This window comes from Scardinius erythrophthalmus, assembly GCF_964197995.2.
Source record: "Scardinius erythrophthalmus genome assembly, chromosome: 1".
In the NCBI taxonomy this organism is placed as follows: Eukaryota; Metazoa; Chordata; class Actinopteri; order Cypriniformes; family Leuciscidae; genus Scardinius; species Scardinius erythrophthalmus.
In genome coordinates, this window is record NC_138221.1 from 248396 (window position 1) to 260000 (window position 11605).

General features: G+C 46.1%; 1 protein-coding gene across 2 annotated transcripts in view; it reads right to left on the bottom strand.

The window, feature by feature from the left end:
* Positions 1–383: 383 nt before the first annotated feature.
* Positions 384–11605, bottom strand: part of ddx47 (DEAD (Asp-Glu-Ala-Asp) box polypeptide 47) — a 39208-nt gene continuing 27986 nt past the window's right edge. The window contains exons 10-12 of one of the 2 annotated variants that reach the window (XM_081354317.1): positions 3212–3282; positions 1190–1319; positions 384–1113 (exon numbers count right to left, since the gene is read on the bottom strand). In XM_081354317.1, the coding sequence (XP_081210443.1) occupies positions 970–1113; positions 1190–1319; positions 3212–3282 (345 nt within the window). In that variant the 3' untranslated portion in view covers positions 384–969. The remainder of the gene's footprint in view (positions 1114–1189; positions 1320–3211; positions 3283–11605) is intronic. The other variant, XM_081354318.1, reaches the window with a different exon arrangement.

Genomic DNA, 11605 nt, shown 5'->3' on the forward strand with positions numbered 1-11605 from the left:
ATACAGCCTTGTCACTTTCGCAGATGCGTGAGATAATGGAATAGTCCAATGTAGTGAGGTGGGGGGCCCCCTCCTTTCTGCGACTAATGATTTGATGCCATTTTTCGCAAATGGAGATTTAGAAATATATAATTTGCGAAAATTAAAAAAAAAAACAAAAAAAAAACTTAAGCATAAATTAATGGGGCATTTTGGGGGCCCCTAGGTAGCTTGGGGCCCAAGGCAATTGCCGACCTTTGCCTAATGGTAAAGTCCGCCCCTGATTGCATGCATGCACTGTTATTGATACAGTTTCCACGTGTTCACCGCAATATATTAGAAAAATAAAACCCTCTGGATGTTTCATTACCAGAAACTTACCTGTTCTTCAGGTGCATTTATATGAGTGAAACACTTCTCCGTATAACCAGGACCAATTAAAAGCACCTCTTACTACAGCTTACGCCAAAAAGGACACCTATAAATGTCAAATAATACAATGCTAAACTTTTTATTTAGAGGTATAGCACGTGAACGGTCCAGTCACACTTAAAAACACATGGGCAGGTGATGAGCAAAGCATAAGGGTTAGATAAACACACAAAGCTGGAGACACATGCTAATGAGGCACGTCTCCTGTCCGTCCTCACTGTCTCTTCCTGACGGATTCGCTCCTTATAAGCACAACTGCAACAGCAATCACAGTCTGTTCCAGTCGACTCCTATCGAGGCGAGTAACCGAGAGCTGTTGTTCTGTTCGCTGAATCTCCAGGGGTCCTTCGCCAAGTCTGAACCGCCAAAAACACAAGTCCGACTTGCCCTTGAGGAACGCCTCTAAAAGAAGTAGCGCTGGGGTCTGTTCTCTGCCAAAGGGGTCAAAGAAATTCATAATGCACATGTTTATATTATCTTAAAGGGACAGTTCACTCGAAACGAGAAGAGAATGCAGCGTTTATTAGATTGACAGGGAGAACTACAGCCGTCAGCTCTTCATCTTCCTCTCTTGAAGCCGCCGCCTCGCGTCCCTCTGAAGGAGCCGCCCTTGACCATCTTCCTCACGCCGCTCGACTGCTCGCCGTCCTCTTCCTCGGCCGCTCGGGGCCTCTTCCTCTTCTCGCTGCTCTCCTTCATCTCCTGCCAGAGGAAACACAGCCGTCACACACACACTCCGTCACACCGCAGTACCTGATCACATGGCAGGAGGACGTACGATGCGTGCGAACCGCTGAGCCTCGCTAACTCGCTCCACCAGCATCATCACTTCCTCTTCCTGTGTGGGGAAGGCAGGCAGCTTCTTCCCAATCAGCGTCTCGATGCGCTGGAACAGCTCCACGTCATACCTGCACACACACACACACAGTCACTCAGTCGCTCTGAAGAGGGACTTAATCAAGACGACTTCAGACCCGCATTAATAAAGCTTGAAACCCTTCACTGGTTCATCAGTTCTTAAGCCAATAATAGCTTCCAAAGTTGTGAATTTAACTTGTGCACAAAATGGGATGTTTGCTATGCGCTTTAAGAATTTATCTCTGCGTTTCCATCCAGTGGTTTTATATGTGACATCCATAATTCACACACACATATACAGTGAGGAAAATAAGTATTTGAACACCCTGCTATTTTGCAAGTTCTCCCACTTAGAAATCATGGAGGGGTCTGAAATTGTCATCGTAGGTGCATGTCCACTGTGAGAGACATAATCTAAAAAAAAAAAATCCAGAAATCAAAATTCTGACCCTCAAAGACCTGTTAGTCTGCCTTTAAAATGTCCACCTCCACTCCATTTATTATCCTAAATTAGATGCACCTGTTTGAGGTCGTTAGCTGCATAAAGACACCTGTCCACCCCATACAATCAGTAAGAATCCAACTACTAACATGGCCAAGACCAAAGAGCTGTCCAAAGACACTAGAGACAAAATTGTACACCTCCACAAGGCCGGAAAGGGCTACGGGGAAATTGCCAAGCAGCTTGGTGAAAAAAGGTCCACTGTTGGAGCAATCATTAGAAAATGGAAGAAGCTAAACATGCCTGTCAATCTCCCTCGGACTGGGGCTCCATGCAAGATCTCACCTCGTGGGGTCTCAATGATCCTAAGAAAGGTGAGAAATCAGCCCAGAACTACACGGGAGGAGCTGGTCAATGACCTGAAAAGAGCTGGGACCACCGTTTCCAAGGTCACTGTTGGTAATACACTAAGACGTCATGGTTTGAAATCATGCATGGCACGGAAGGTTCCCCTGCTTAAACCAGCACATGTCAAGGCCCGTCTTAAGTTTGCCAATGACCATTTGGATGATCCAGAGGAGTCCTGGGAGAAAGTCATGTGGTCAGATGAGACCAAAATAGAACTTTTTGGTCATAATTCCACTAAACGTGTTTGGAGGAAGAAGAATGATGAGTACCATCCCAAGAACACCATCCCTACTGTGAAGCATGGGGGTGGTAGCATCATGCTTTGGGGGTGTTTTTCTGCACATGGGACAGGGCGACTGCACTGTATTAAGGAGAGGATGACCGGGGCCATGTACGAGATTTTGGGGAACAACCTCCTTCCCTCAGTTAGAGCATTGAAGATGGGTCGAGGCTGGGTCTTCCAACATGACAATGACCCGAAGCACACAGCCAGGATAACCAAGGAGTGGCTCTGTAAGAAGCATATCAAGGTTCTGGCGTGGCCTAGCCAGTCTCCAGACCTAAACCCAATAGAGAATCTTTGGAGGGAGCTCAAACTCCGTGTTTCTCAGCGACAGCCCAGAAACCTGACTGATCTAGAGAAGATCTGTGTGGAGTAGTGGGCCAAAATCCCTCCTGCAGTGTGTGTAAACCTGGTGAAAAACTACAGGAAACGTTTGACCTCTGTAATTGCAAACAAAGGCTACTGTACCAAATATTAACATTGATTTTCTCAGGTGTTCAAATACTTATTTGCAGCTGTATCATACAAATAAATAGTTAAACAATCATACATTGTGATTTCTGGATTTTTTTTTTTAGATTATGTCTCTCACAGTGGACATGCACCTACGATGACAATTTCAGACCCCTCCATGATTTCTAAGTGGGAGAACTTGCAAAATAGCAGGGTGTTCAAATACTTATTTTCCTCACTGTAGGTGTATGGAAACACTGAAGCTAGTAACACATCGACTCTCCTGAGTGCAGATTCTAAGGCCTGAGATAGATGGCAGAATTACTGAACGACTGAGGAAGGGAGGAGTGACTGACTGTGTGACGAAGGTGATGGATTTCCCAGATCTCCCTGCTCTCGCTGTGCGGCCCACGCGGTGGATGTAGTCCTGCGGAGAACACAGCTAGCGTTAGCAAACACACAGGCCAACACTCCCTCAAAGGGTTAATCAAGTAAATCAAATAATTCAAATTAACAACAGCATCTAACTCCAGTATTCTTCCATTAAATAAGCAACACACAAACAGCCAGTAATCAAGCACAGAATAAAGCACTAAAACAGACTTTTTCAGGACTATATTAATGCTAATCAAGTGTTTTTCTTTTTATTATTATGATTAAGCATCAGATGATTGACAGTCAGTTAAAGTTCAAACCTGTGTGTGTAATATATTCTCTGATCTCTGAAACTCTAGATATTCACAGAATCTCACGTCAAGCTCATTCGAGCTTCTGTTTTCCACATGAAGTTATCAACGTTCAAACGACCATCTAGAGTCAAACTGATATGAATAAACATTATGCTGCGTTCACACCGGACGCGAATTGAGCGTCTGGAGCGAGTGATTTCCATGTTACGTCAATGTAAAGATGCGTCGATGCGTGTCTGGTGTTCCTGCAGCGCAAAAGACGTGTTTAACGCGTCACAATTTTGCCTCGTTCGCGCGAAAGAGGCTAATTGAGCGTCTGCCACGAGTGATTTTATTTGGTGATTTTTGTGCATTCACTCGTTTGAAGCGAATTCGCACCTGACCCCAGAGTAGAAAAATCTGAACTTTGCCGTCTGTTCGCTCCGCGTTAACCAATCAGGAGCCTGCTTGCTGCGGTCACATGGTGAAGTGACGGGGTAAACGAGGGCAGGCCCGCTTTTCAGTTTATGATGTTATTTTATATGTTTGGCCTCAAATTATTTTGTAATATGACTAAATGCCTGGTGTGGTCCTAATGCACAACAAAGTAAATCTTTTATCACATAAAAACTTGATTTCAATATTTATTCCATATCTAAATGTAGATTATATGAAACAATTATTCTAATGTAAAGACAACCAACATACTTTAGTAAATAAGAACTGTAGGAGCCAAAATGTGTTTGGGTTATGTGTTGTGCTCATTTTGACCATTGAGTGGCGCTGTGGTATCAGTGTATAAATGTAGCCTTCTTTATGTTGTAGTCAGGTGTGTTGCCCCGGAAAGGCAAAAAGGTTTTGACCGCAATAGCTGCGGTAAACGTTTGTAAACAACAAATCCAATACTGGACATTGTGCACGCTACTGTTGTGGAGTCAATAAACTGTATGATGATGCAACTGAAGAATGGTCTTCTCGTTTTTATTGGAGGAGATGAACAACGTAATACCAAAGCAAGAAAGTGAGTCAACCTAATCACTCCGGGAGCAAAACGATCTACAAGGAGCAGAAGAAGCCATTATCTGTTATTGCCAGAAAAAGAAATTTAGTGAGGAAATTTCTGCTCTTTTATCTGGGAAAGTGTCAGTGAATCGGCAAAGTCCTATTTATCGGTTGGATCCATTTTTGAATGATGGACTGTTACGAGTTGGAGGAAGATTGAGTAAAGCAGCTATGCCTGAAGAAGTCAAGCATCCGCTTATACTTAGTAAAGATCAGCATATTTCTATGCTTATTCTGAAACATGTGCACGAAAGTTTGGGTCATGGTGGACGAAGCCATACGTTATCCACTGTTAGGAGGAAATTTTGGATTACTAGCTCCCAATCAGCTGTCCGGAAGATCATTTCTGGGTGTGGCTTTTGTAGACGCCATAATAGAAGAGCAGTTGAACAAAAAATGGCAGATCTTCCAAAGGAAAGGATCCTTCCCGATCTACCACCATTTACCAACACAGGAGTAGATTACTTCGGACCATTGGAAGTAAAGAGAGGAAGAGTAACTTGTAAAAGATAAGGAGTAGTGTTCACTTGTATGGCAAGTAGGGCAATTCATCTTGAGGTAGCAAGTTCACTAGAAACGGATGCATGTATTAATGCATTACGACGTTTCATTAGTAGAAGAGGACAAGTGGTACATTTAAGATCAGATAATGGTACTAACTTTATTGGAGCTCAAAGAGAGTTGAAGGAGGCTCTTGCTACATTAAATCATGACAAAATTCAAGGAGTATTGTCACAGGTTGGAATTCATTGGAGCTTTAATCCACCAGCAGGCTCACACCATGGTGGTATATGGGAAAGAATAATACGGTCTGTAAAAAAGGTTCTCAGTTGTGTTCTACATCAACAAAAGTTAGATGATGATGGACTTCACACAGTTTTCTGTGAAGTGGAATCCATTTTGAATGATCGACCAATTACCAAACTATCGGACGATCCTAATGATCTGGAGCCTCTTACGCCCAATCATCTTCTTCTCTTAAAAGGGAAACCAGCTTTACCACCTGGTGTGTTTGAACCTCATGACCAGTATGTAAGAAGACGATGGAGACAGGTGCAATACCTTTCAGATTTGTTCTGGAAAAGGTGGCTACGGGAGTACCTGCCTTTGCTTCAAGAAAGACGAAAATGGAATCAGAAGAAAAGGAGTTTGTCTGTTGGAGACATTGTGGGGATTATGGACTCATCAGCTCCTCGGGGTTCCTGGGTTCTTGGCAAGATCATAGAGGTTTTTCTAGATAAGCATGGTCTGGTGCGTTCTGTGAGGCTGCAGACTAAAACCAGCATCATTGAAAGACCTGGAGCAAAACAACTCAGTAGCGTAAATATCAGATTTAGCTCCTACAAGAACATAGTTCGTGTCTGGGCAGTGTTGTGTGAGAAAGAAAATTAACAGGACAGGTTAATTACTTTTGGAGGCTGGCTCCATTTATCATCGAAACAAAAATAAATTACAGATTATGTGGGTGAGGGCGCGGGTGATCCTCGCTCCGATGCGGGACAACAGGTCCTCAAACTGGGAGCAGGACAGCCGTCATCCAGGCGCAGCTCCTGGAGCAAGTGCTGAAACTCCCCAAACTGGGTTCGCCTCCGGAGGGTCTGGTGGACCCAAGTACGGCGACGATGACGGCGAGTGGTGACTCTCTCGATGAATGCTCGATCAACATCAGCCATCTTGCAAACAGACAACCGCCTAGCACTTGCCCCTCTCACGAGAAGAATTTCACCTCGAATGCGCGTCTATTTCTCTTCAAACGCTCACTTTATATGCGTGTCCAATTCACTTTGGATGCGCGAGTGGATTCAAAATGTTCAAGCGTCCAACTAGACACGATAGAAGCGAATTGAGTCTTCAATCTAATTGGCACGTTCCAACACCGGGAAGAAAAAAAAAGAAAAGAAAAAGAAAACCAACACACTGGTCGAAAATAAAAAAAACTGTCTTTGTGACGCCGCGATTGATTGCGCCCGGTGTGAACAGCTCTACATTTAAATGTATACATTCACATTCAGTGTGAGGCCCTTCAGTTGTGTAAAAGCACTGGTCGCTCTTCACATTTGTCTGAACAAACACGCTGACTGAAAGTACAGTTTCAATCTCTGACAGTAGGTGGCGCTTATGGAACAGCAGAAATACAGTGGTTACCATGGTTACCTTTGTTAAGCAAAGCACCGCTGTGCTTATAAACTACTTTATTAAGCATTATTCAGAGTAACGAGACTAGATTCTGAGCAAAGCATTACAATCCATGTCCTGCCCGTTTCACTGTTTCACTCAGGCGTGTTTATAATAGCACATGCTACTCTAACAGGTTTAACTCAAGCCCCGTCAGGCAGCCATGCTTGCTGTCGCAGCTCTTCTACCTTGGAGTGTGTGGGGATGTAGAAGTTGCTTGTGTACCTTGGAGTGTGTGGGGATGTCGAAGTTGCTCGTGTACCTTGGAGTGTGTGGGAATGTAGAAGTTGCTCGTGTACCTTGGAGTGTGTGGGGATGTAGAAGTTGCTCGTGTACCTTGGAGTGTGTGGGGATGTCGAAGTTGCTCGTGTACCTTGGAGTGTGTGGGAATGTAGAAGTTGCTCGTGTACCTTGGAGTGTGTGGGGATGTAGAAGTTGCTCGTGTACCTTGGAGTGTGTGGGGATGTAGAAGTTGCTCGTGTACCTTGGAGTGTGTGGGGATGTCGAAGTTGCTCGTGGGGATGTCGAAGTTGCTCGTGCTCTGGGACGGTTTGGATTTTTTCTTACCGCGGTTGAAAAGCAAGAAATTCCCGCGGTATTGCGGTAAACTGCTTTAAACCTCAACCCCCCTTCCCACCCACCCCCAGTTTTTTTTTCTGCGACGTTGCGGCTGGAACAACAAACAAAGTGTGGCAATGATAATCTCAGGTAGTGTTTATGTGCTTTATTTAGTGTTAAAATCATGCAATGTGACTTTGAATATCGTTTAGTGCTCCAGCTTTGTAGCTGTAAAAGCAACAATGGATAATTCACCTCAGATCTTGAAATTAAACAAATGGAAACAAGAACGTTCAAACTGTGGACATACAAGTGTATTCTTTGACAAATATTGTTTTAGTAACTCAGTAGCCAATGTATTTTTAATAAAGTTTAAATGGTGTAATATTTGTGATTTTGATTATGTAGCCTACTTATCCATTTTCTTGCAAGTGCCGTCAAGATTACTCTCTGGTGCTGTGAGTGTGCACTTGCCGCGACTCCGCGAGGGTTGACAAATGCGGTCTTCACGTGAGAGAATTGTATAAGCACGTGCAATTAAAAGCTGAGGTCCTGCTTTTACTTTCGAAAATAGACTAGGCGCCTATCTTTAGCGAAGCGGCACGGAGAGACGTTTCTGAAACGCGTCGTGGCTGTTGTAAACACAAGCATTGACTAGAGTGGGCGCGAACAGCTCTGGTAGCCGCGTCCCAGCCGTAACGCGCCACAGAGTGTAAATAAGGGGTTATAGTCAATAGCCTACGAATGGAATGTTATTATAGGCTATGTGTCATGGAACAACTTGCGAACTTGCGAAAGGTCGGATTTGCTCCATCTTTTGATGATAAGTTTTGTTTAGAAAACCTTGAATCCATGCAAGACACAATGTATAAGACACAATCCATGTCATTAGAATCAATGAATCCATGTCATTAGACACGTGAACACATGTAAAGGCCAGTGTTTATTTTTATATATATATATATATATATATATTTTTTTTTTTGCGGTGATGACGGTGACGAGCTCAGACCCGCGGTAGGTGTCACTGACCGCGGTATTGCGGTAATCGTCCCAGCCCTAGTGGGGATGTAGAAGTTGCTCGTGTACCTTGGAGTGTGTGGGGATGTAGAAGTTGCTCGTGTACCTTGGAGTGTGTGGGAATGTCGAAGTTACTCGCGTACCTTGGAGTGTGTGGGGATGTAGAAGTTGCTCGTGTACCTTGGAGTGTGTGGGGATGTAGAAGTTGCTCGTGTACCTTGGAGTGTGTGGGGATGTAGAAGTTGCTCGTGTACCTTGGAGTGTGTGGGGATGTAGAAGTTGCTCGTGTACCTTGGAGTGTGTGGGGATGTCGAAGTTGCTCGCGTTTCTTGGAGTGTGTGGGGATGTAGAAGTTGCTCGCGTACCTTGGAGTGTGTGGGGATGTAGAAGTTGCTCGTGTACCTTGGAGTGTGTGGGGATGTAGAAGTTACTCGCGTACCTTGGAGTGTGTGGGAATGTAGAAGTTACTCGCGTACCTTGGAGTGTGTGGGGATGTCGAAGTTGCTCGTGTACCTTGGAGTGTGTGGGGATGTAGAAGTTGCTCGCGTACCTTGGAGTGTGTGGGGATGTAGAAGTTGCTCGCGTACCTTGGAGTGTGTGGGGATGTAGAAGTTACTCGCGTACCTTGGAGTGTGTGGGAATGTAGAAGTTACTCGCGTACCTTGGAGTGTGTGGGAATGTCGAAGTTGCTCGCGTACCTTGGAGTGTGTGGGAATGTCGAAGTTGCTCGTGTACCTTGGAGTGTGTGGGGATGTAGAAGTTGCTCGTGTACCTTGGAGTGTGTGGGGATGTAGAAGTTGCTCGTGTACCTTGGAGTGTGTGGGGATGTAGAAGTTGCTCGTGTACCTTGGAGTGTGTGGGGATGTAGAAGTTGCTCGTGTACCTTGGAGTGTGTGGGGATGTAGAAGTTGCTCGTGTACCTTGGAGTGTGTGGGGATGTAGAAGTTGCTCGTGTACCTTGGAGTGTGTGGGGATGTCGAAGTTGCTCGCGTTTCTTGGAGTGTGTGGGAATGTCGAAGTTGCTCGTGTACCTTGGAGTGTGTGGGGATGTAGAAGTTGCTCGTGTACCTTGGAGTGTGTGGGGATGTAGAAGTTGCTCGTGTACCTTGGAGTGTGTGGGGATGTAGAAGTTACTCGCGTACCTTGGAGTGTGTGGGGATGTAGAAGTTGCTCGTGTACCTTGGAGTGTGTGGGGATGTAGAAGTTGCTCGCGTACCTTGGAGTGTGTGGGGATGTAGAAGTTGCTCGCGTACCTTGGAGTGTGTGGGGATGTAGAAGTTACTCGCGTACCTTGGAGTGTGTGGGGATGTAGAAGTTGCTCGTGTACCTTGGAGTGTGTGGGGATGTAGAAGTTGCTCGTGTACCTTGGAGTGTGTGGGGATGTAGAAGTTGCTCGCGTACCTTGGAGTGTGTGGGGATGTAGAAGTTGCTCGCGTACCTTGGAGTGTGTGGGGATGTAGAAGTTACTCGCGTACCTTGGAGTGTGTGGGGATGTAGAAGTTGCTCGTGTACCTTGGAGTGTGTGGGGATGTAGAAGTTGCTCGTGTACCTTGGAGTGTGTGGGGATGTAGAAGTTGCTCGTGTACCTTGGAGTGTGTGGGGATGTAGAAGTTGCTCGTGTACCTTGGAGTGTGTGGGGATGTAGAAGTTGCTCGTGTACCTTGGAGTGTGTGGGGATGTCGAAGTTGCTCGCGTTTCTTGGAGTGTGTGGGAATGTCGAAGTTGCTCGTGTACCTTGGAGTGTGTGGGGATGTAGAAGTTGCTCGTGTACCTTGGAGTGTGTGGGGATGTAGAAGTTGCTCGTGTACCTTGGAGTGTGTGGGGATGTAGAAGTTACTCGCGTACCTTGGAGTGTGTGGGGATGTAGAAGTTGCTCGTGTACCTTGGAGTGTGTGGGGATGTAGAAGTTGCTCGCGTACCTTGGAGTGTGTGGGGATGTAGAAGTTGCTCGCGTACCTTGGAGTGTGTGGGGATGTAGAAGTTACTCGCGTACCTTGGAGTGTGTGGGGATGTAGAAGTTGCTCGTGTACCTTGGAGTGTGTGGGGATGTAGAAGTTGCTCGCGTACCTTGGAGTGTGTGGGGATGTAGAAGTTGCTCGTGTACCTTGGAGTGTGTGGGGATGTAGAAGTTGCTCGCGTACCTTGGAGTGTGTGGGAATGTCGAAGTTGCTCGTGTACCTTGGAGTGTGTGGGGATGTAGAAGTTGCTCGTGTACCTTGGAGTGTGTGGGGATGTAGAAGTTGCTCGCGTACCTTGGAGTGTGTGGGGATGTAGAAGTTACTCGCGTACCTTGGAGTGTGTGGGGATGTAGAAGTTGCTCATGTACCTTGGAGTGTGTGGGGATGTAGAAGTTACTCGCGTACCTTGGAGTGTGTGGGGATGTAGAAGTTACTCGCGTACCTTGGAGTGTGTGGGGATGTAGAAGTTACTCGCGTACCTTGGAGTGTGTGGGAATGTAGAAGTTACTCGCGTACCTTGGAGTGTGTGGGGATGTTGAAGTTGCTCGTGTACCTTGGAGTGTGTGGGGATGTAGAAGTTGCTCGTGTACCTTGGAGTGTGTGGGGATGTAGAAGTTGCTCGTGTACCTTGGAGTGTGTGGGAATGTAGAAGTTACTCGCGTACCTTGGAGTGTGTGGGGATGTAGAAGTAACTCGCGTACCTTGGAGTGTGTGGGGATGTAGAAGTAACTCGCGTACCTTGGAGTGTGTGAGGATGTAGAAGTTGCTCGTGTACCTTGGAGTGTGTGGGGATGTAGAAGTTGCTCGTGTACCTTGGAGTGTGTGGGGATGTAGAAGTTACTCGCGTACCTTGGAGTGTGTGGGGATGTAGAAGTTACTCGCGTACCTTGGAGTGTGTGGGGATGTAGAAGTTGCTCGCGTACCTTGGAGTGTGTGGGGATGTAGAAGTTGCTCGCGTACCTTGGAGTGTGTGGGGATGTAGAAGTTGCTCGTGTACCTTGGAGTGTGTGAGGATGTAGAAGTTGCTCGTGTACCTTGGAGTGTGTGGGGATGTAGAAGTTGCTCGTGTACCTTGGAGTGTGTGGGGATGTAGAAGTTGCTCGTGTACCTTGGAGTGTGTGGGGATGTCGAAGTTGCTCGTGTACCTTGGAGTGTGTGGGAATGTAGAAGTTACTCGCGTACCTTGGAGTGTGTGGGGATGTAGAAGTTGCTCGTGTACCTTGGAGTGTGTGAGGATGTAGAAGTTGCTCGTGTACCTTGGAGTGTGTGGGGATGTAGAAGTTGCTCGTGTACCTTGGAGTGTGTGGGG